The sequence below is a fragment of the Silurus meridionalis genome, chromosome 3 (assembly GCF_014805685.1).
Source record: "Silurus meridionalis isolate SWU-2019-XX chromosome 3, ASM1480568v1, whole genome shotgun sequence".
NCBI lineage: Eukaryota > Metazoa > Chordata > Actinopteri > Siluriformes > Siluridae > Silurus > Silurus meridionalis.
Genome location: NC_060886.1, coordinates 1,636,025 through 1,661,930, shown reverse-complemented (window position 1 = coordinate 1,661,930; position 25,906 = coordinate 1,636,025). Strand labels below are relative to the sequence as shown.

The 25,906-nt window shown below is 41.6% G+C and overlaps 2 protein-coding genes across 2 annotated transcripts in view; both read left to right on the top strand.

Annotated features, from left to right (window-relative positions):
• The window catches only part of LOC124382753 (hepatic lectin-like), a 58,662-nt gene extending 40,318 nt beyond the window's left edge, over window positions 1-18,344 (top strand). Inside the window, exons 4-5 of the mRNA XM_046844975.1 lie at window positions 6,126-6,243; window positions 18,304-18,344. Coding sequence (XP_046700931.1) covers window positions 6,126-6,243; window positions 18,304-18,329 — 144 coding nt within the window. The 3' untranslated portion in view covers window positions 18,330-18,344. The remainder of the gene's footprint in view (window positions 1-6,125; window positions 6,244-18,303) is intronic.
• Window positions 6,776-25,906, top strand: part of LOC124382760 (CD209 antigen-like protein 2) — a 40,772-nt gene continuing 21,641 nt past the window's right edge. The window contains exon 1 of the mRNA XM_046844983.1: window positions 6,776-6,905. The gene's annotated coding sequence lies outside the window, so the exon portion shown is untranslated. The remainder of the gene's footprint in view (window positions 6,906-25,906) is intronic.

Below are 25,906 nucleotides of genomic sequence, written 5' to 3'. Positions count from 1 at the left end.
GTGACATTGATCCGTACCCATGTTCTTTCCGCCCCGTGATGTAAGAATATACAGTCGAGCCGGGGGTTAAGGGGTGGGCTGAAAAAGGCTTAGCCCATTTTCAGCCCTTAGCTCAAAGGAAAAGAGGTGGAGCTGCATGCGCTTGTCACAGGAGAAAGAATCCGCCGAAAGGCGTGCTTTTGTAACCTGCTAGCGAGCGCTGGAACGAGAAGGTGAGATCGAAGATAGAGACAAGCCCATCTCAAAACCCTCTGCAAGGTGCATCTGTGAACCTCATGAACTGGCACGACGCTCTGCCTCGGCAAGAACCGTGGGCCAGAACCGTGAGGAGTTAGGGCACCCTTCTCAAAGAGTGCCCAGTGGGAGTGAAGCGAGCACACAGACATACAAGCACACTAAGCACAGCAGGAATGTGTGTTTAACCTTCTTGCCTGCTTTCATTTTTCGTTTTTTTTCTTGTTTAGAGACAACGATTGACAAGTACAACACATACACACGGAGCGCTTTGTGAACAAACAGAAGCTGGTGCCGGCTTCACTCCATGTGCGTTTTATGTTATGTTTTTATGGTTGTGACATCAACTCACCGGTGACGGCCAGCGTAAAATTTTTAACTGATTACACATATTACTTCAGATCGTTAACACTCGGGCACATCCCCAAAGCGTTTCAACTCAGCTCGAGTTGCTGAAAGGGGAACAGTGAAGAGCTTACTGTCAGGGCAGAATAATATCAGAGTACAAGAGTTCATAACTCATTCTCAATTGCACAATATCCATTTTTGCGTTATTTTTGATTAAATACTCATATGGAAAATGTGTAATGGTTGGTCTGTTAAAACTACTGTATATAATGGGAGTTATTGGCACTGGATTCCAGGCTAATTAATGATTGTACAGGAAAGTTGATATTCAAGTATAGTTACTGCATAGCTTTGGTCTGATTATTTTGCAGTGTCAGCCATTATCAGCTTGGCTTACTGTCAGTTTTTACAGGTTTTCTGTTTTTCTACTAAAAACATGACAATTGACTGGTTATGTTAAATTGCCATTATGTTTAAATAGACTGATATATTCCTGTTTTTTTTTATTTATTATAATATTGTAATGAAGATTTTTTTGGTTATTCATTACACATTTATGCCTGTCCTTCATACATTATGTAGGTGTGTATTCTCTTTTGTTTATCTGGCTTTTTTTAATTTTGTTTGTTTAATTACATTTTCGTTGAATCATCAAATCAAAATACTTCCTATATTTGCCAGCTAGTTTCCACATACACATAAGAATAGAAATATCGACTCAACTTCGTGGTGTAAGTAAAAGAGGAAAAAAAAAGTGCAAAAACCACACACAGTTTCACATAGCTGGGGAGGGGTCCGTAGAAACCCGCTGTTAAAAAAAGCATTAAAAGGTTCTTGTACTTCCTGCGCAATGACAGGAAGGAATAAAATTAGCGATGAGTGAAATGATTTATGAAAACTCTGGAGAATGTTTTGCAGACAGGAGGTTACCTGATCTGAAAAATAATAGAACTTTTTCAGAAAAAATCTAGATAAATGAAATTTTAGAACTGAAAGTGCCCAGAAGCAAGAAAACAACTCCGACTTCAGATATTTTCACACATTTACACACACAAGTTCACCAACTTGCACCATTTCCTGACCTGACTTATTGAACTGTCAGGAAGACTATTCCAGAGTTTAGGAGCTAAATGTGAAAATGATCTACCGCCTTTAGTGGACTTTGCTATTCTAGGAACTACACTTAAAAAAATGAATTCTGCTGCATGTTTAATTTACTTAATTGTAACATACATTCCGTACAATATAATTTTATGTTTATTAAATATACGCGAATAAATCATGTACTATTTTCTATAAGGTCAATTAGCTTTTAATAGATTCACTCATGTCAAAATAACGTAACACAATCAAACTCTCACACGCTTCCGGGAGCTTCACCGCCGATATCGCGTGATTTAAGCAAAGCCTGGCTTCGGGATTTCACCTGTTTTTCGCGCTCTTGTGAAAAGGTAAGAGAAAATCTTGTTATACACTTTTAAAATGAATTAAAATGTAAACTAAATCACTTTTAACTAAACGTGTTAGTCTTTTTTTGTTGATGATCCACCAAATGCAACGTTTTTCGTTGTCAATCGACAAGATGTAACGTTCATTTAGGTTAAGAGAAAGCTAGTTAATTACTGTACAGTTCACGATTAGCATGGTGGACTTTACTGCAGGTAAATGGCATGAGCAGTTCTATTTTATAACATAATGCGTTTACTCGTTAAACAAATACACTCATTTAATAAACCATCCCTAAATGAAGCTTTCCAGAGTTCACTCCAGGCATGGCCAGTGCCTTCCTGCACCTTTGAGTGGGTTACGTCCTCAAGGTGCCCTCGGTCGACTCACGACTTGTTCGGCTCCAGGCATTCAATCTTCCTCAATTCCAGACCCCAGACCAGGTCAAATTAAACCGTCTGTGCCCAGTCCAAGCAATGGACTGCTATGTTCACAGGACAAGTCTGCGGAGGAAGTCAGAACAATTGTTCATTTGCTACGGCCCTCTGAGGAGAGGCCTTTCTGCTCGTAAGCAGACCCTCAGCAGATGGATTATCGATGCTATTGCATCCTCCTACGAGTTATCTATCTCTCCGTACCATTCCATGAGGGAACGAGATGCTGCGTCTCCATCACACCTCTGCCATCCCTTCAGCGCTTCCTTTTCTGTTACAGAAGCTGTCGTCAGCTTCACTCCATGTGCATTTTATACTTACTGGTCGTGACATCACCATTCTGGTGACAGCCTGCCTCCAATTTTGACTGCTTGCACACATTATTCAGAGCATGGACAATGCGGCTGCGCTCCCAAAGCGTTCTGACGCAACGTCTCATTTCCTCAGGAAACTAGGGTTACATACGTAACCTAGAGATGTTCTTAAGCTGGTGTGAGTCTAGTCTTCATGACACCTTTTGGAACACATTGAAATTTCTGCTGGTTACACCACTACACTTCACCATTGAAGCAATAACTACCCTAACCTCTTGTCTTACTATTTTTGTCCAAACAACCTGCAACATCTAAATGGTTATTGTTCCCACACTCCCCTAGGCCTAGCCAAGGTGGCAACGTAACCGGCGGTATTTAAAATTCTTAGTATCTTATTGAGCACATGCACACACATGCAAATATTTATGGTCAGTACCCTTATTAATGACCCTGTTCTTTCTCACTTCCTTTTTCTCTTGTCTCTGTAAGCTTTTTATTGGTTGTTAGAACAGTTACATACAAAACTAGTGTTTTACCTCTATTAACCATCAATGGGCAGTGTTTGAATAGTTGGATAACATTCCAAGTGGAGGTTGTTTTATAGTAAAATACTAAATACTGTCACTGTGTGGCGCAATGGATTTAGTTGTGCATGTGAAAATAAACATATCGCAGTGATTCACTCAGGTAGATTATTTGATGGACTGGCTTAGGGTTTGTGGTTATGATGCAGAGCTGTTATTAAAGGTATGTGGTTTAATATGTGCTGTGTATAGAGGAAGACATTAACACACCAGGATGGAGATACGTCAACTCCAGTATTTACTACATCTCTGCTAAGAAGAAGAAACGCTGGAGTCAGAGCAGAAAGGACTGCTGTCAGGGATCCACCTGCCACGCCCCCTTTGGTGGCTCTCTATGCCTCCGCTCTCCCTAGAGCTCCAGGTTTAACCACACACACCTGGGGCTCATCATCAATCATGCCTCCACTCTCTCTGGAGCTCCAGGCCTAATCATGCACACCTGAAGCTCCTCATCACTCCACCCCACTCCTACATAAACCACTCTCTCACATTCACCCAGCGTTCGTTATTGTATGTGTTGGACTATTGTACGTGCGGTCTATGTTTTTATGTCCGGATTTTCACACAGGACTCTATTTATCCGTTTTATCCGGACTCCTCAATCGCCTGTATCGGCTGCGCTTCTCCTCCCCGCGCATCTCGGGTCAGCTACGCTTCCCCCAAAACGCACCTCGGACTTTCTCAGCTGAAGGACTGCCGTGTGCGTGCATGAGTGAGTGTGTGTGCGCGTCTGTGTGTGCTCGTGTGTATCTCCCTCTCATTCGCATCATTAAACCACTTTACAACTGTACATGGTGTCTTAGAATGCTGTAGCATTAACATTTCCATTTTCATTAACTAAGAGGCCCAAACCTATTTCAGGAACAAAAACAAAACAGGGGCTATAAAGATAAAAATTGTTAAATGATGGGTTTAATGTTGTACAATTTTTAGTGGACTACACAAAGCCCTGATCTCAATCCAGTTAAACATTTTTGGCATAAACTGGAACATTGATCGGATGCCAGGCTTTTCCTACCAACCTCACTTATGCTAATATGGTTGAATGGGCAAATTATTTTATGTTTTTGTTATTAGCTTTAGATTTTAAAAAGAATCTGCTGTACATATTCTTAATTATTTCTATGGAAACAATAACATTAGGATGAAAGCATTAATTATAAAAAGGAAAAGTAGTGTTTATGTTATGGTTATACAAACTAATGCACACATTCTTATCAATCAAATTAAAAAATTCTGATTGGATCTGTGTATAAATCAATGTAATTTATTAAAGATAGATAAGCGACACTTTTCTTCTTTACACCTATCTAACAACCAACCTCAATTCCATCTCTCTCACCTTGTCTCCGTAACGTCCTATGTGTGGCGAGGTCCCTCTAATAAGATTATTTTTAGTCCACACCACCTCATCACACCCACTGAAAATTGCAGCATCTTCAGCTCTGCTACCTCCAGCTCCAGCAGCCAAAAGTGGAAGAAGAAGAAAAGGAAGAATAGTAGATGATCTTTTCATACGGATTTTTGTCTTTGTAAAGTAAAATCTGATTCGTTCTGTTTTCCAATACTTTTGGATCAATTGGCAAATGTTGAAAAAGACAGAAAACTGTTTCAATAGGATGATTTTACATGTTCTAGTAAAAGATCATTAAAAAATGTCTTAATATTCATTCTGTAAAGTTTCTTTTTCTTCCTGTTTTTTTTTTTACACATTGAACCCAATCTATATTTGCCTTTCTAGTGTTTCCATGTTTTTATGGTAGGTACAGTAATAGTAATTAACCAGAAGATATTTCTGACAACATATACCCAACAGCTACCAAGTTCACTGGACACTTTTGAGAAATTCAAAAAACATCTTGAATTTACCAATTGGTAGAAGCTTCCAAATCCTACATCGTCTCTCCTTAATGTTTTTCATAGTTTGTGTTTTGTTTGAGTCAGCATTAATCATTTTTACAAAACTATAAAGATAGAACCTTCTGAGGTCAGTCTTTAAAATGGCATTAGCTTATTAATGTAGTGTGAGTGATTTTGAAAGGTCAAATCTAGCTACAGAGAAACAAACAGGAAGCCAATAAACAAAGTGTTATAGCGCTGACCTACTGAATGTGTTGCTGTGTGGGGGATAAGATGCGACTTCTACTTCCTGTACAACAAAATTTTAGATACAGTAGTCACAGGGAGTTGATCTTAGTTTGGAGGCTACAGTGGAGACTGTAGAGATCGAGATCTAAAATACATTGAAGGCTTTTTGTAGATCCAGTGTCTTTACGAGAGGGAACACAAAGAAAGATGAATGAAGAAGTTTATGAAAATTACTCAGGAGATTCTGCAGATAGCAGGGCAGCTGATCCAAAGGACAATGAAAATTCGTATGAAGACATATATGCAAATGAAGTTCCAGAAACTCAAGTGACCAGAAGCAATGATGGAACTATTTCAAGAAGCAATAATGGAATTATTTCAGGTATGCTCACACACTCACATTTATCTACACATACAAACTACTTTAATGAATTACATCATCCTATGCAGATTTAATTGATTGATTGATTGATTTCTAACTTCAGAACCCAGCAGTTCAGGATACAGATGTTTCAGAGTGACTGTGTTTTGTCTGCTAATGCTGGTTGTTTTCTTGCTGGTTGTCATCACCATACTGTGGGTCAAATTTAATAACCTGACTGTAGAAAGAGGCCAGTTGGAGACCAGTTTCAACAACCTGACTATAGAGAGACCAGTTACAGACCAGTTTCAACAACCTGAATATGGAAAAAAGTCAGTTACAGACCAGTTTCAACAACCTGAATATGGAAAAAAGTCAGTTACAGACCCGTTTCAACAACATGGCTGCTGAGAAGGAACGTCTTTCTCAACTGAGTAAGTGAATGTTTGTTAAATTTAAAGTAATGCAGCACATTTGCAGTTGGTTAAAACACTAATTTTGTATCCGCTGTGTGTCTGTGAACACCAGATAATCCTCAGGGACAGTGTTTAATTACCTGTGTTTCTTCTTCTGCACATATTTTATGGTCTTTTGATGTCAGTATAAAATAGCCTTATTCATGTCTCTGTTCTTTCTCACATTCTCTTTCTTCTTTCTTACTTCTTTGGCATTTTGTCTGTTTCTGGGTGACAAAATATTTTAGTGGTGAAAGAACCACAGATACAATACATACTGTAAATTTCTAATGTTTCTTAACTCTTAACCATCAGGTTCAGTGTTTGAATAGCTGGATACATTTTTCCATGTATAAAGAATAAAGAAACAAATGATTGGCTGAGGTGTTTAATAGTGAAGTAATAAATAATGTCACAATGTGACGCATGGATTTAGTCATGCAGGTGAACATGAACATATCGTAGTGTTGGACTGGTTCAGGGTTTGTGGTTTGATCTTTGCTCTGTACAGACCAGGATGGAGATACTTCAGCTCCAGTATTTACTACATCTCTACTGAGAAGAAGAGCTGGAGTGAGAGCAGAAAGGACTGCCAGGGGAGAGGAGCAGACCTGGTGATCATAAACAACAGTGAGGAACAGGTAGTGTACTGTAAAAAGGGAAAATTGAGAGATTATATATTTAAATGGCATATTTCTAAACTCTTTATTTGATGTTAGAAGCCTGAATGGGATCTGTATCTTTAGATTATTGCACACCAGAATCACACTACAATATTTATAGACGTTTATTGAAAAATAAGCTGTTACTATAGAAACAATTCCCTGTTAGAACGAGCACATCAATAGTAAAGTATTGTTCATGTTATGGTTATAAAAATGATGCACACCTTCTAATTAATCAGATTAGAAAATCCTGATTTGAGCTGTGGTATTAATGTAATTAATTTATTAAAGAAAGACATATTTCTCCTGTATGTCATGGAATGGGAACATCTAATCAGTTGTTATTCCACACCAGGACTTTGTTGAGGTGGAGAAGAAATCAAGGTGTTTGGATTGGTGCAAATGACAGAGACAGTGAAGGGACCTGGAAATGGGTGGACGGTACCACAGTGATCAATGGGTAAGAGAATGAGAAAAATTGGGTTTGTTCAATGGTCACTCTCACATCACATTTAAGAACACAGAAATCACTCTCAGGTCTCAGAGCATATGTGACGCTTTCACACTGGCAGGTTAGAGCACAGTTTGCATACAAAATGGTCATGTAATATCTGTCATGAAGAACCAAAACAAAACCTGTAGGAGAGGGTTTAAATTTGGTTGCCTGGGAACTGTGCCGCAATTCTCTCAAATGTGAACATGACTCACGTACAGGTGAACACTTGTTCAGGAAGTTAAGTAACCTGCGCATGTTTTAGCTAATGACATCATCATCATTCATCTTCACAACCTGTAGGTACCATAAATTCTTACCAATCAACTGTTTATTTTTAATCTTAATTTTCAGTTTATGGTGTAACCCAGCCATTAGGGTGGCACAAGCCAGTGCACTCTTAGTGCCGGTCCCAAGCCCGGATAAATGGGGAAAGTTGCGCTAGGAAGGGCATCCAGCATAAAACATGTCCCAAATCAAATATGCGGGTCACGATTAAGAATTTCATACCAGATCGGTCGATCGGTCGGTCGACCACCACAGGTATCGTTAGCCAACAGGGTACCGGTGGAAATTGGGCTACTGTTGGCCGAAGGAGGAGAAGGAGAGGAGGAAGAAGACCATAGAGACGGCAGGGAAAGGAGAAGTGGAGGAGAGTGGAGGTTCAGGTTGGTACTTTAAATGTTGGCACTATGACTGGTAAGGGGAGAGAGGTAGCTGATATGATGGAGAGGAGAAAGGTAAATATGTTGTGTGTTCAAGAGACCAAGTGGAAAGGAAGTAAGAGCAGGAACATTGGAGGTGTTTAAACTGTTCTATTATGGTGTGGATGGGAAGAGAAATGGTGTAGGGGTGATTCTGAAGGAAGAGTACAGTAAGAGTGTAGTGGAGGTGAAGAGAGTTTCTGATAGGGTGATGATCGTGAAGGTGGAAGTTGAAGGGATGATGATAAATGTCATCAGTGCCTATGCTCCACAAGTCGGCTGTGAGATGGAGAAGGAAAGATTCTGGAGTGAAATAGATGAAGTGGTACATGGTGTACCTAGAAATAAATGATTGGTTATTGGGCAGACTTTAATGGACATGTAGGTGAAGGAAACAGAGGTGATTAGGAGGTTATGGGAAGGTATGGCCTAAAGGAGAGGAATGTGGAAGGGCAGATGGTGGTCGATTTTGCTAAAAGGATGGAAATGGCAGTGGTGAATAGTGGTGAATAGGAGGATCATAGGGTGACTTATAAGAGTGGACTTATAAGGTGCACACAGGTGGATTATGTTCTATGTAGGAAATGCAACCTGAAGGAGATTGGAGACTGTAAGGTGTTGGCAGGGGACAGTGTAGTTAGACTGCATCGGATGGTGGTCTGTAGGATGGATTTAGAGGTGAAGAAGAACAGGGGGGACTGAAAGAAGAATAAGATGGTGAAAACTGAAGGAGGAAGAGTGTAGTGTGAGGTTCAGGGAAGAGGTCAGACAGGGGCTCAGTGGTGGTGAAGAGGTGCTGGATGATTGGGAAACTACTGCGGGAGTGATGAGGAAGGCAGCTAGAAAAGTACTTGGTGTGACATCTGGAAATAGTAAAAGAGAAAGAGACGTGGTGGTGGAATGAGGAAGTGCAGGAGAGCATAAGGGGAAAGAGGTTAACAAAATAGAAGTTCACACTATCTCACACACACACTCCTTTGTCTGTTCAATGTCTATAGAATATTTACGATGTTAGTCTGTAAGGTAAACAGGGAGTCCTTATCTGGGCTCACACATCTCCGGCTAGTATATCCTTTTGTCTAAACAGGAAACAAGTTTAGGACAGCCTTTTCTCTGTATGTGTATATATACGTTCTGCTACCTGCAATAAACAGAAAAGGAAGAACATGCATTCTGTGTGCTGTGTATTTCATCTTCCCTGATATCAGAAAGGCACCACGGGCATAGCAGGTCGTATGGAAAACCTCTCCAAGAATTAAGTTTCGTTTGGGCATGATAAAAATCTAACAATTAGTAAGGAGGAAGTGAGAGCAGCGATTAAGAGGATGAAGAGTGGAAAGTTGGTTGGACCAGATGACATACCGGTAGAAGCATGGAGATGTTTAGGAGAGTTGGCAGTGGAGTTTTTAACCAGATTGACAGGATTATCCCTGGACTATGATGTTTGAGGATGATATTGTGATTTGTGGTGAGAGTATTGAGCAGGTTGAGAAGAGCCTGGAGAGGTGGAGATATGCACTGGAGAGGAGGGGAATGAAAGTCAGTAGGAGTAAGACAGAGTACATGTGCTTAAATGAGAGAGAGCGAAGTGGAGTGGTGCAGTTGCACGGAGAAGAGGTGGAGAAGGTGGTGGAGTTCAGGTACCTGGGGTCAACAGTGCAAATTAATGGAGAGTGTGTTAGAGAAGTGAAGAAAAGAGTGCAGGCAGGGTGAAGTGGGTGGAGAAGAGTGATAGCAGGAGTGATTTGTGATAGTAGGGAAAGTTTATAGGACTGTGGTGAGACCTGCGATGTTGTATGGGTTAGAGACAGTGGCATTGAATAAAAGACACGAGGCGGAGCTGGAGGTAAGCTGAGGATGTTGAGGTTTTCGTTGGGAGTGACGAGGATGGACAAGATTAGCAATGAGTTTATTAGAGGGACAGCGCATGTTGGATGTTTTGGAGACAAGGTGAGGGAGGTGTGAATGAGATGGTTTGGACATGTGCAGAGGAGGGACATTAGTTATATTGGGAGGAGAATGCTGAGGATGGAGCCACCAGGAAGGAGGAAAAGAGGAAGACCAAGGAGGAGGTTCATAGATGTGGTGAGGGAAGACATGCAGGTAGTTGGTGTGAAAGAGGCAGGTGTAGAGGACAGGGTGGTATGGAGACGGATGATCCGCAGTGGTGACCCCTAATGGGAGCAGCCGAAAGAAAAAGAAGATTTTCAGTTTATGGTGTATAAGGTACAGTGAGGGAAATAATTATTTGATGGACTGCTGATTTTCTAAATTTACTCTCTTACAAAGAAATGAACAGTCCAGAATTTTTATAGTAGGTTTATTTTAACAGAGAGAGAAAGAATATAAAAATTATAAAAATAAATAATTGTAAAATTTATATGAAAAAAAAAGAATATTCTGTCTCTGTTAAAATAAACCTACCATAAATAATCTAGACTGTTAATTTCTTTGTAAGAGGGTACATTTAGAAAATCAGCAGTCGATCAAATAATTATTTCCCTCACTGTATATGGATGTGTATTTTCAGTTTATAGTGTATAAGGTATATGGTGAGTCACAGTGTGTGTAAAATCATGGAACGATGAAGTTTTTAGTTTTAGTTAAAATTGTCTTAAATCAAACCTGTAATGATGAAAGGTCAATAAAACTACAAAAAGGTCAAGACCAATTCTCTTCTTTTAGGTTCTGGAATCCTGGTGAACCAAACAGTATCGGGGATGAGGACTGTGCTGTGTCTGGCTATCACCCTGAGAACGGAAAATGGGATGATGTTTCTTGTAATATAAATTATATTTGGATTTGTGAGAAAAGACTTAATATGTGAAATGTTGCTTTTGAGTGAAAATCACAAATTAATTAGAATGTTTTTATTGCTTTTATAAACTTACTGGTTGAAAGGAAAACCAAGTGAAGCTCCATCCTGTTTCTAGGAAAAATTAAGTTTGATGACTTATCAATTTCTGTCATAAAATTGTAAACCTTGATTTATATATTTCTACTCATATTTCTACTTTTATATAGAATCCTAACCTTACAAATACCCAATTGATCTTACTAATATTGTTTTTTGAATTTCCATTTAAATTTCTAAAGCGATTTTGTCTCTGATATTTGTGTTAATGAGTTTATAATAAGTAATAATGTCTGTAGGTTTTGGATGTAACCCTAGTTCCCTGAGGGAATGAAACGCTGCATCGAAACTCTTTGGGAAAGCCCCGCATTGTCTACGCTCTCCTGTAAAATCCGGCCAATAGGCAAGTCATGACGTCATCGGCAGGCAATGTCACGTAAACCAGGAAGCTACGAAATGGCGGAGTGATGGTAGCGGCATTAGCTGAAAAAGATGAAGGTAAGCACTTGTTTTGGGAACCAGTGTACCATTGCACCATGCTGACCAGTCCCTGCCTAGAGTGTCTGGGCAACACTAGTCTGCAGGACAGAGGAGCCAGGAGTGGCTCTAATGTCAAGGTCGTAAAACCTGACAAATGTCAACGAGGTGGACCAACCTGCAGCATTACATATGTCCTGCAAGGGCACCCCTGCGGACAAGGCCAAAGAGGCCACCATACTCCGGGTTGAATGAGCCTTGACTCAGAACGGATTGGGAAGAACAGAGGACCCATAACCAAACGAAAACCCATCCACTATCCATCTACTGAGAGTCTGCTTATTGGCAGGAAAACCTTTCTTATGAGGGCCATAGCAGACAAACAGTTGCTCCAACTTCCTCCAAGGACTTGTCCTGTGGAGGTACATTCCCAGTGCTCGCACTGGACACAGTTGATTCTGCTTCCCTGGTCTGGAACTAGTAGGGGAGAAGGGCAGAATGCCTGCAACATGACAGGTTGTAAAGAAAGCCGTAGGGATCTTAGGTACATACCCAGGTCTAAGGTAGAGGAACACACTGGCCATGCCAGGGGTAAGCTCCAGGAGAGATGGGGCCATAAACAGGGTCTGTGGGTCCCCGATCCTTTTAATGAAGGATATCGCCAAAAGGATGGCGGTCTTAACCAACAGATATATAAGGGCCACCTCAGCACTTCAAACCCTCACAAGGTTTGAAGTGGGGCTCAAATACAGTCGCCAACACGATGGCCAAATCCCACAGAGGCACTCTGGATCGTATCCCAGTTGTCAGCCTTTGGGTGCTGCGCAGGAAATGTGTCACGAGAGGATGTTTCCCTAGCGACTGCCCTGCCGGTGGGGTACAATAATAATAATAATAATAAACCTTTAAGGTGGATGGGGCCAACCCTTTAGCAAACTGTTCATGTTAGCACTCCAGAACTGGCCCAACCAGGCAGTTGACTGGATCTAACTTGTGGTGCTCACACCACGTGGAGAACAGCTGCCATCTAGCGACATACGACCTCCTCGTGGAGGGAGCTCTGGAATAGAGGGTGGTCTCAACTACCTCAGTAGAGAGGCCTGCGATAGGAGATCCCATGTTGGAGGAATTTCCCAAGGAGGTCCTGAGGAGGGACAGCAGTTCCGCAAACCATGGTCTGCCTGGCCAATGAGGTGCTACCAGAAGGAGACGTACTCCATCCTAGCGGATTCTCTCCAGAACTCCTGGGAGCAGCGCGATGGGAAGGAAGGTGTACAGACAAAGCCTCTGCCATGTCTGCACCATGGTGTTGAGCCCCAGTGGGGCTGGGCGAGAGAGAGAGAACCAGAGGGGACAGTGTGAGGTCTCCTGAGTCGCAAAGAGATCTAACTGGGCTTTGCAATATCTCTGCCATATCTCTCCACCACCTCACGGTGGAGCCTCTATTCTCCGGCCTCGGCCCTTGCCTTGAAAGGGCGTCTGCTCTCCAATTCAACCAGCCTGGGATGTGAACAGCTCTCAGTGAGAGGAGTTTCCCTTTGGACCACAAGAGGATCCGGATGTGCCAGCCTGTACAGGGGGCCTGATCGAAGACCCCCTTGGCGGTTGATGTACGAGACCACCGAAGTATTGTTCGCACGGACTAGCACATATTTGACCTCTTAGGTCTCGGAGGAAGTGTTGGAGTGCCATAAACACAGCCATCATCTCCAGGCAGTTTATGTGCCATGAAAAATGTAGATCGTCCCACCAACCTTGGGTGAAGCGGCCACCCGTGACCGCTCCCCACCCTGTGAGCGATGCGTTTGTTGTTAGCATTATGCAATAACAAGGTGCTCCCAAGACGGGGCCTTGAGACAGGAATGCATGTTCCCTCCATAAATCTAAGGTTCGAAAAGATCTCCTCAAAATCTTGATAGTACTGAGTGGGTTGAGTGGGATGACGTCACGACTTGCCTATTGGCTGGGTTTTACACCTGATTCAGAGCGTGGACAACATGGGGCATTCCCAAAGCTTTTCACAGCTAAAGTTCCTAAAAGGGAAATGTGTTTGCTTTCTGCTTTGTGGCAAAATGATTTCAATAAAACAAACAAAAAATGCAGACAAAAATGTATAATTTTTAACATTTCAAAAGTTTTCAATTCTAAATGTTTTAACAGATAATTTGTGCAAACTAGTTGCAGAGCTACTGACATGAGATGTTATAGATAAATCTATAGTTATAAATCATTAAAACACTATTAGTTATAAATATAAATATAAATTGAGTTCATGCTTCAATTCAGTTCAGTTCCTGTCAGGGAGCGAATGAACGGGATGCGGAAGCCGGAGTACAGCTCGCTTGGGTTTAATAAAGAGAGTGAGAGAGAGAAATACACACAAACACACACACACGGCAGTCCTTAGGAATTCAAAGAGGGATATCCGTGGTACACCCTGGAGGGGCGAGGTTTACACAGTCCAAGAATGAACGCACAGGAAGATAGGGGTAATCCGAGGTGCGCTTTAGGGAGAAAGCACAGCCGTGGAGAGAATGTAGAGTCCGGAAGGAAAGGAACACATAAGGATACGTAGAACAGCACATATCAACAAAAACATATAATAACGGACGGGGAGTGAGTGTGAGTGAGGGGTTTATGTAGGAGTCAGGGATGAGTGCTTAATGAGTCCCAGGTGTGTGTGATGAAGCCGGGCACTTCAGAGAAAGCGGTGGCATGACAGCCACTGAGGGGGGCGTGGCAGGTGGATTCCTGTATTATTTACATATGGTCGTGTGTATTTCAAGAGTTATATTTATATTAAGTTTGTAATCTTGTGTACCAGTTTAGATTTATTCATTACTAGAGACTCAAAGCACTTTTGTACGTCACTCTGGGTAAGGGTGTCAGTTAAATGCCGCACATGTAAATGTATCTTCGTCTGTCTGTGACAGGTGATGCTAGCCAGCTACCCCTGCCCCCCCAAAAAAAATGTCAACTCACATTAAAAAAAGAAAGGTAATTCCGAATGCCATGTTTTCAACAAGACATGGACTGCTAAATATTTATTTACAGAAGTCAAAGGTAAAGCCGTGTGCTTAGTTTGTGGTACACAAGTCAGTGTGTTTAAAGATTACAATCTGAATTGCCACTCCGTGACCAAACACGAGGAGAAATATAAAAGCTTATCTGATGAAGAGCGTGCAAAGGAGTCGAAAGGCTTTGCTAGCCAAGCTGCAAACTTAACAAACGCTTCTTACAAAACTTTACAAATCCTGATACAGATCCTCTATAACTGTTGATCACCTCTCAGCTGTCCTTCGCATAGCCACCTCAGACATTCAGCCAGATTTCAGTGCACTTGTTCAAGCCCAAGACAGACTGGATTTTTCTCACTAAACAAGTCAACTAAACTGAAAACATCAAAAGCACTTATTGCTTTTTGTATAAAGTTGTTCAGTTGCTTATTTTTAACATACTGCAAAACACCTATTTAGTATTTGTGAAGATTAACAAGTTTAAAATAAAATGAAAGTTATGTTTTTTTGTTTTTTTTAACTGTATCACTTGCTTTAATCGCTTTAATACTTTAATTACTAGCAGTTTATAAAAATGTATAATTAACTGCTTTTTTCAATGGGATAAAATTAATATTGAGCAGAATAAATTTCAAGATATCATTGGTTCAGCCCTCCAACACAGTTCAGATATTTTCATGTGGCCCCCTATCAAAATTATTTGCCCAGCCCTGTTCTACTGGTTAATTAAGGAGACTGCATTAATTACAGACACACAATTATTTCAGTTAAACTGTAACCCCATTTCTAAAATTTCTGCAAAAAAAGGGGGGGGTTATATTTGGCCTTCCCGTCAGCATTACCCATGAACCTCAGCCTCTTTTGCTATGGAGATGGAGCCAATTATGCTGCAAATGTGTGACTATATCAGATATCAGAAATGCTGTGAGACTGATGGTATGGGAGTGCATTAGTGGCAATGAATAAACAACTTGCACACTGGAGTGTGCAATATACAACAGGTTTACTGGTGGTGCTATTTTGTGTATTTGTCTTGCACTGTCCTGTCAGATATATATGGTTGAAATGACAATAAAAGCTACTTGACTTGACATATACTGTAGAAAGGCACCATCAATTGGTGAACATGCTTCCTTCCATTTTTTCAGGTAAGACTTTGCATATTTCAGTCTGGGTGTTGAACTGGCCTGGTTTAGACATTTTACCATTTAAAAACATTTAGCAAAAAAGCAAAAATAAATAAAAAAATACACCAGAGAAGACTCAGGACTGTTGAACAGCTAGAATCCTGTATCACACACGAATAGGACAAAATTACTCTCCCAAATTCTAGCAACTGGTTCCCAAATGCCCAAAGTAAACATGACTCTGTCCCACATTTTTTTAGACGTGTTGTTGCCATCGAATTCTCAATTTAAAATGTAATTCAAAATCACTGTTATGTTTTCCTTTAAATGGTACATTTCCACAATTGAACAATTTTCTGTGTTCTATTGTAAATATAATATTGGTATTGTATGAGGAATCTGGTGTGACAGAGAAGTATGTGAGGGTGGTGCAGGACATGTATGAGGACAGTGTGACAGCAGTGAAGTGTGCAGTAGGAATGACAGACTGGTTCAAGGTGGAGGTTGGACTGCACCAAGGATCGGCTCTGAGCCCTTTCCTGTTTGCAGTGGTGATGGACAGGTTGACAGACGAGGTCAGACAGGAGTCTCCGTGGACTATAATGTTTGAGGATGATTTTGTGATTTGTGGTGAGAGTAGGGAGCAGGTGGAGAAATTCCTGGAGATGTGGAGGTATGCGCTGGTGAGGAAGGGGAATGAAAGTCAGTAGGAGTAAGACAGAGTACATGTGTGTGAATAAGAGAGAGGGCAGTGGAGGGGTGCGGTTGCAGGGAGAACAGCTGGAGATGGTGGAGGGGTTCAGGTATCTGGGGGCAAAAGTGCAAAGTAATGGAGAGAAGTTATGTGTTACAAAAGTGAAGAAAAGACTGCAGGCAGGGTGGAGTGGGTGGAGAAGAGTAATAGCAGGAGTGATTTGTGATAGAAGAGTATCTGTGAGAAGTTTATAGGACTGTGATGAGAACTGAAATGTTGTATAGTTTAGAGACAATGGAATTGAGTAAAAAACAGGAGGTGGAGCTGGAGGTAGCAGAGCTGAAGATGCTTAGATATTCATTGGGAGTAACAACGATAGACAGAATTAGAAAGAAATTTATTAGAGGATGCTTTGGGAGTCAAGGATGAGAGAGCTGTAATTGAGATTGTTTGGTCATGTCCAGAGGAGAGACATGGCGTAAAGGCAATGGGAAGAAGAATGCTAAGGATGGAGCCTCCAGGCAGGAGAAAAAGAAGAGAGCCAAGGAAGAGGCTTATAGATGTGGTGAGGAAAGACATGCATGTGGTTGGTTTATAGCAGTCAGCTGTAGAGGACAGTCATTTGAAGATGAATGATCTAACTAGAGCAGCCAAAAGAAAAAGAAGAATATTTGATTATCTTTTCATAAGGATTTTCGTCTTTGTGAAGTAAAATCTGATTCGTTCTGTTTTCAATACTTTTGGATCAATAGCCAAATGTTGAAAAAGACATGAAACAGTTTCAATAGGATGATATTACATGAATTAGTAAAGATTGGAAAAAATATTATTTTAATATACATTCTGTAAAGTATCTTTTTCTTCCTTTGTTAAAACATTGAACCAAATCTATATTTGCCTTTATAGTGTTTCCATGGTTTTATGGTAGGTACAGTAATAGTAATTAACCAGAAGATATTTCTGACAACTGAACTGGCAGCTGATCCAGAGGACAACGAAAATTCGTATGAAGACATATATGCAAATGAAGTTCCAGAAACTCAAGTGACCAGAAGCAATGATGGAACTATTTCAAGAAGCAATAATGGAATTATTTCAGGTATGCTCACACACTCACATTTATCTACACATACAAACTACTTTAATGAATTACATCATCCTATGCAGATTTAATTGATTGATTGATTGATGGATTGATTTCTAACTTCAGAACCCAGCAGTTCAGGATACAGATGTTTCAGAGTGACTGTGTTTTGTCTTCTACTGCTGGTTGTTTTCTTGCTGACTGTCATCACCATACTGTGCATCAAATGTAATAACCTGACTGTAGAAAGAGGCCAGTTGGAGATCAGTTTCAACAATCTGACTATAGACAGAGACCAGTTACAGACCAGTTACAACAACCTGACTATGGGAAAAAGTCAGTTACAGACCATTTTCAACAACATGGCTGCTGAGAAGGGAACGTCTTTCTCAACTGAGTAAGTGAATGTTTGTTGAATTTAAAGTAATGCAGCACATTTGCAGTTGGTTAAAACACAAATTTTGTATCCCCTGTGTTTCTGTCAACACCAGATAATCCTCATATAATCATCTGTGTTTCTCCTTCTGCACATATTTTATGGTCTTTTGATGTCAGTATAAAATAGCCATATTCATGTCTCTCTGTTCTTTCTCACATACTCTTTCTTCTTTCTCACTGCTCTGGCATTTTGTGTGTTTCTGGGTGACAGAATATTTTGGTGGTGTTAGAACCACAGATACAATACATACTGTACATTACTAGTGTTTCTTCACTCTTTACCATCGGGATAGTGTTTGAATAGCTGGATAAATTATTCCAAGTATAAAGAATAAAGAAACAAATGATTTGCTGAGGTGTTTTATATTAAATACTATTAAATAATATAATAATAACTGTCACCGTTTGACAGTGGATTTAGTCATGCAGGTGAACACAGTAGTGTTGGACTGGTTCAGGGTTTGTGTTTTGATCTAGTCTGTTCAGAGAAAGACATTAACACACCAGTATGAAGATACTTCAGCTCCAGTATTTACTACATCTCTACTGAGATGTAGAGAGCAGAAAGGACTGCCAGGGGAGAGGAGCAGACCTGGTGATCATAAACAGCAGTGATGAACAGGTAGTGTACTGAAAAAAAAGGAAAGTTTAGAGATTAGAAATATACTATTTAAATATATAAACTGCAACTGGATCCTGGACTTCCTGACTGGGAGACCTCAGTCAGTCCGGATCGGGAACAGCATCTCCAGCACCACCATACTGAGCACTGGAGCCCCTCAGGGCTGTGTACTCAGTCCACTGCTGTTCACTCTGCTGACTCACGACTGTGTAGCAATGCACAGCTCAAATCATATCATCAAGTTCGCTGATGACACGACCGTGGTGGGTCTAATCAGCAAGAACGACGAGTCAGCATACAGAGAGGAGGTGCAATGGTTAACTGCCTGGTGTGGAGCAAACAACCTATCTCTAAACGTGGACAAAACGAAAGAGATGGTTGTGGACTTCAGGCGAGCACAGAGCGACCAATCTCCACTGATTATTGATGGATCCTCTGTGGAGATTGTCAAGAGCACCAAATTCCTTGGTGTTCATCTGGCAGACAACCTCACCTGGTCACTTAACACCAGCTCCATCACCAAGAAAGCCCAGCAGCGTCTCTACTCCCTGAGAAGGCTGAGGAAAGCCCACCTCCTCCCCCATCCTGACCATGTTCTACAGAGGGACCATTGAGAGCATCCTGAGCAGCTGCATCACTGCCTGGTTTGGGAATTGCACCGTCTCGGATCGCAAGACCCTACAGAGGATAGTGAGGACAGCTGAGAAGATCATCGGAGTCTCTCTCCCCTCTATCATGGACATTTACACCACACGCTGCATCCGCAAAGCACACAGCATTGTGGACGATCACACACACACACACACACACTTTTCACACTCCTACCATCAGGAAAACGGTTCAAGCATTCGGGCCATTACAACAAGACTGTGCAACAGTTTCTTTCCCCAAGTCATCAGGCTTCTCAACACACAGAACTGAAACAGAACTCACACACACTCACTCACACACACACACACTCATTCAAATGTGTGTTACCCAACTGGACTAAACACAATCATCACTCATCTCGATCCACTCCACCACCATTTATTTATTTATTATTATTTATACTCGCACCTTGTATTACAGTAGAATGTTTACATGCTGTCTTTGCACCTTTGTATTACAGTAGAATGTTTACATGCTGTCTTTGCACCTCCTTGCTGCTGTTTTTTTTGCACTATATTGTTCTGTTCTGTTTGTATTCTCTCCTGGGTATAGTTTTTACATTTCTTCTTACACAGTACTGTATAATCAAGTATACAGCAGGTTTACTAGTCGGCGCTATACTTGGTCTTTTGTCTTGTCTTGTGTTGTCTGTCTGCACTGTTTGTCTGCACTGTTTGCACCAGGTTGCACTTGATGCACTTTATGTTTGTGTTGTAGCTCTATGCTGTTGTTGTTTTGTTGTTTAGTGTAGCACCAGGGTTCCGGAGGAACGTTGTTTCGTTTTTACTGTGTACTGTGTACCACTGTGTATAGTAAAAATGACAATAAAAGCCTCTTGACTTGACTTGACTCTATACCCACTCTATTGGTGAAGTCAAATCCTCACATGGGTTGCCTTACCACTGCTATGCTTATGACACTCAACTCATCTTTTCTTTCCTCTTTAGGTACCACATATCTTCATGGATGAGTGCTCATCAACTAAAACTCAACCCCAGCAAAACCCCAACTGCTGGTCATCCCAAGTAATTAACCTCCAGGTCATGATCTCTGAATAACTCTTCATAACTCTCTGCTCTCCCCATTAGCCACTGCAATACCTTGGGGTGACTATGGACAATCAACTGTCGCTCTCCTTACATGATGCTAATGTGGCTTGTTCTTGTCGATTTCTTCTCTATAAAATCTGAATGGATTTGACCATTTCTGTAAACACAGGCTGCCTAGGTGCTTGTTCAGTATCAGGGATACACCTGTCACGCCCCCCTCGGTAGCTGTCTAGCTGTCCCCATATAAGCCTCCATTCCTATCTCATGCTTGTCGGACCTACTTCATGGCTACGGTGACTGACCTAACCTGAGACTGCCAGCATTCCCTGCTGGTTCCGTGGATTACTCATGTGCCATGGATTATTTACAATCCCTGTGGATCATACCTGTTCCAAGGATTATACCGCTTTACGGACTCAACCCATGTAGGCTCTCTGACTCTGTGTTGTGCTATATTTACCACAATAAACATGATAGAGCTACTCCCGCTTCCAGTTCGTGGTCTGTACCCTGACAGAAGGTCTGACCAATACCGAAAACTTTGTATTTCCTCCAGTCTGAAGATGCTTTCTAAAGCTAGCAGGCTGTGGAGCGCTAAGGAAGGCGATTTTGGTTCTTACGCTGATTTCAGTAGGCAACTCCTGGGATGTTCGAATGACAGCGGCAGATCACCACGCCTGCACCTTCAGTTCCTCCGAGCGTGCCACTGCTCCAGAGTTCCTCCGGGCACGCTGCTCTGTTCCAGAGTTCCTCCGGGCACGCTGCTCTGTTCCAGAGTTCCTCTGAGCACTCAGCTCCATTCCAGTGTTCCACCGAGGCGTCATCCAGCTTGTAAGCTCCGCCATGGCTGTCGCCCACCCCAGCTCTCCACATAGGACGCCGCTGGCCCCTGATCTCTGCCGAGGACGCCGCTCAGCCTCTGATCTCTGCCGAGGACGCTTGCCAAGTGCATTGTTTTTTGGGATCCTAGGACTTAATGTGCAGGATGTCACTCCTGTTCTCCATAGTGGGCGTTGCTCTGTTCCAGATCTTCGCAGAGGTTGTCGCCCTCCTCTGGTCCTTTCTGACATTCCCTGGTTTCTTGGCGGTTTGTTCCAGGCCTCCTCCTTCAACCCTTGACGGTTCAGTCTCTTGTCATTTTAAATCTGGACTACTGCAACTCTCTGCTGGCAGGTCTTCCTCTGAAAACTATTCGCCCACTGCAATCGTTGAACTGTGTTCAACCTGCCCATGTTCTCCCACAAAACCTTGGAGCCGCCAGGAAGGAGGAAAAGAGGAAGACCAAGAAGGAAGTTTATGGATGTGGTGAAGGAAGACATGCAGGTAGTTGGTTTGAAAGAGGCAGATAAAGAGGACAGAGTAGTGTGGAGATGGATGATCTCCTGTGGTGATCCCTAATCGGAGCAGTCAAAAAAGTTTTTTTTTTTCATTTATAATTAATTTTGGTTTTAGCGCCACTTCTGAACTACAAACCAAAAACCATAAAAAAGGTCAAAAACATCACAAGTGAAGATGAAGGAAAGACATAAACAGATTATGAGACAACAACATAAATTACATTCAAATGAACTGATTTTAATTATGACAACTTACTTTTCATTACATATTCATTAGAACATTGTAAATAATCCCACATACGGTAGAATGTACACCTTTGTTCTTTGTTCTTCTGGATGTTAAGTAAACCCCTCACACTCACATGGGCTGGGTGTGGTCAGTGCCCCTAGAGATTACATGAGGACATTTGTATATGGATTTGTCATTTGAAAGTTGAGGGTCTTGTTCAGTGAAGTATATCCCTTATGTAAACAGTAAACCAGTGTGTGTGTGTTAAGGTGTCAGGAAGCACCCTGCTTCTTCTCCGCGCGCGCCATCGATCTCCTTGTCATCATACTGATTCCACACACCTGTCTCTTGTTACACATACACACACACCAATATAAGCACTTCACTCACTCCACTCCAGCATCCGTTATTATCTTTGTTGGACTCTGTGTGTTTGCTCTGCGACTGTTTTTCATTTAACTCTGTTTGCTGGTGATTCGGGCTTCCGCCTCATTCACTTTCGCCTAACATAATGTTGAACGATCAAATCAAATAAAATTTTATTCGTCACATAAACATACATACAGAGTACGACATGCAGTGAAGTTGGTTTGAAAGAGGCAGATAAAGAGGACAGAGTAGTGTGGAGATGGATGATCTCCTGTGGTGATCCCTAATCGAGCAGTCAAAAAGTTTTTTTTCATTTATAATTAATTTTGGTTTTAGCGCCACTTCTGAACTACAAACCAAAAACCATAAAAAAGGTCAAAAACATCACAAGTGAAGATGAAGGAAAGACATAAACAGATTATGAGACAACAACATAAATTACATTCAAATGAACTGATTTTAATTATGACAACTTACTTTTCATTACATATTCATTAGAACATTGTAAATAATCCCACATACGGTAGAATGTACACCTTTGTTCTTTGTTCTTCTGGATGTTAAGTAAACCCCTCACACTCACATGGGCTGGGTGTGGTCAGTGCCCCTAGAGATTACATGAGGACATTTGTATATGGATTTGTCATTTGAAAGTTGAGGGTCTTGTTCAGTGAAGTATATCCCTTATGTAAACAGTAAACCAGTGTGTGTGTGTTAAGGTGTCAGGAAGCACCCTGCTTCTTCTCCCGTGCGCGCCATCGATCTCCTTGTCATCATACTGATTCCACACACCTGTCTCTTGTTACACATACACACACACCAATATAAGCACTTCACTCACTCCACTCCAGCATCCGTTATTATCTTTGTTGGACTCTGTGTGTTTGCTCTGCGACTGTTTTTCATTTAACTCTGTTTGCTGGTGATTCGGGCTTCCGCCTCATTCACTTTCGCCTAACATAATGTTGAACGTATCAAATCAAATAAAATTTTATTCGTCACATAAACATACATACAGAGTACGACATGCAGTGAAATGGTTTATACGACTGACCGCATGAGGGAATAGGGTGGGGAAAGAAATAAAACAAGGGAAAAGAAGGCAGATAAATAAAACCAATAAACTATGTAAAATATAAAATATATAAAGATAAAACGTAAAACTTTTCTTTCGGCTTCTCCCGTCAGGGGTCGCCACAGCGGATCCTCCGCATGTTTTGATTTGGCACATGTTTTTACGCTGGATGCCCTTCCTAACGCAACCTCCCCAATTTATCCGGCTTGGGACCGCACTGAGAGTGGCTGGGATGGTTCTGACCGAATCGAACCCGGTCGCAGCAGTATAAAGATAAAGATATATATATATATATATATATATATATATATATATATATATATATATATATATATATATATATATGAAAAATAGGAGAATTGTATATACAGGGTATGCTTATGATACAGGGTATGCTTATGTACAGTAAACAGTAATCACATTAAGTGGTAGATGTGATTGTCTTTAAAGTGAACGCAGCGGTATGGTGTGGTATAAAGTGCTCTGTGCCGCAAATCCACAGTTGAAGTGACTGTCCAGGGATTAAGTGTTGAAGTTCGAGAAAATTAAAAATATATATATATGCAGAAGTGTGATGATGGAGAGAGAGTGACCAGCTTTTAGATCCAGTTTTAGATCCTAGTTGTTTCCTGGTTTAAACTTCAAATGGCTCATGGAAGAAGCTCCTCCTTATTCTCTCTGTGTTCAATTTCAGGGAGCGGAAGGCTTTCACTGAACGTAACAAAGAAAAGAGTCCATTGTTGGGCTGGCTGAGGTCCTTCATAATCTTCCTGGCCCTGGTCCGCACTGCTCTGTAGATGTCCTGCAGGTTAGAGAGACACATACTATGGTACGTTCAGCTGAATGCACGACCCTCTGGAGGGCTCGCCTGTCCTGCATGGTGCTGTTCCTGAACCAGGAAGTGATGCTACCCATCAGAATGCTTTCACTGGTGCAGGTGTAGAAGGTCTTTAGCACCTGAGAGGGTAGTTTAAAGTCCCTCAAGCGTGTTAGATGGTACAGACGCTGCCAGGCCTTCTTCACCAGGGTGTGGGTATGACAGGACCAAAACAGGTCGTGTGTAATGTGAACACCTAGGTACTGGAAACTGTCCACTCTCTCCACTGGAGTCCCGCTGATATTTAGCGGTTGGTATGACCGCTCCTGCTTCGTGCTGAAGGGACTGCCCAAGATGGCGCCGGTGAGGTCGGCTGCCGTCACGACTGCTCCAGCTATGTTTTCTTTTGTTGTTTATTTTATACTTTTATTTAATTAGTTACAGTTCCATCTACACAAGATGGACATCATTAGATATGACAGAGCCACTCATATCTATTGGTGTACAATGCACTCACCTTTCGCCGTTTTTAAACCCGGACCCATGCTGGCCGAGAGAGATCCTGAGGACAACAAAGGACGCCACCGTACCGGCGTCCACGAGGGAAACGAGCCGCATCAGGAACAGGCTGAGGGCACACCGCCCCTTACCTAGTTTCCTGTTAGCCAACGTCCAGTCACTGGAAAACAAGCCCAGGGTTGTGTTCTGAGACCACAGCCGTCACGCATTCAAGACCTCCAGACTGACCATTGTAATGCATTACTGAGTGAATTTCCTGCATCATTAATAAACAGGCCACAGACAGTCCAGAATGCAGCAGCCAAAGTTCACACAAGGTCGAGAAAATATGATCATACAACCCCAATCTTCTCATCTCTACACTGGCTACCTGTTAAGTTTCAAATTGACTACAAACTTCTGCTACTTACCTACAAAACACTAAATGGTTTGGCTCCTATGTATCTATCCAGTCATGGTGTCAAGAGCACTAACTTCTCTTTATTAATAACTGGAACTGTTTCTGGGAGCGTCCTAGATTCTTCCGCCTTGATGGCCTGCACCCCAGCAGAGTTGTAGCAGCAGTGCTATCAGATAAAATCTCTAGGATACTTTACACCATCTGACTGGTAAGACATCTGGAAATCTTCAACTATGAGAACACGTATACAACAGACCAAATAGTTACAAGTACACACACAGCCCAGTTTATAGAAACCGTATCTATTCCTCGTGGTAAAACCAAGAATTAAATACACAAGATCCAGAAATAATCTTATTAAGGTTAAAACTGAAAAATGCCAGATAAACAAACACAACAAAGTTCTAAAGTTTGGTCTATTAAACATTAGATCACTTGCACCCAAAGCACTGATTGTAAATGAGACGATCACAGAGAATAATCTCGATGCACTCTGTCTCACTGAGACCTGGATTAAACCAGGTGATTATATGGGTCTAAACGAGTCGACACCGCCAGGATATGTTTATAAACATGAGCCCGTCAGACTGGTCGTGGGGGGGGTGTAGCAACCATTTACTGTGCCTCTCTTAATGTTAGTCAGATATTAAGTGCTCGTCCTTAAAATTGTACTTTCAGACATGCATAGAAAACTCACTCTGGTCACTGTGTACAGACCCCAGGACCCTACGCTGATTTTCTTCAAGAGTTTGCTTGTTTTCTTTCAGACCTCTTGATCGATTTTGATAAAGTGCTGCTTGTAGGAGATTTTAATATTCATGTAGATGATGTAAACGATGCTCTAGGATTATCATTTGTCGACTTATTAAACTCTTTTGGGGTTAAACAAAACGTCACCAGACCAACTCATTGCTTTAACCACACATTAGACTTAATAACATCCCACAGAGCGGACGTCATTGATGTAGATATTTTACCTCAGAGTGATGACATCACAGACCATTACCTCATACTGTACACA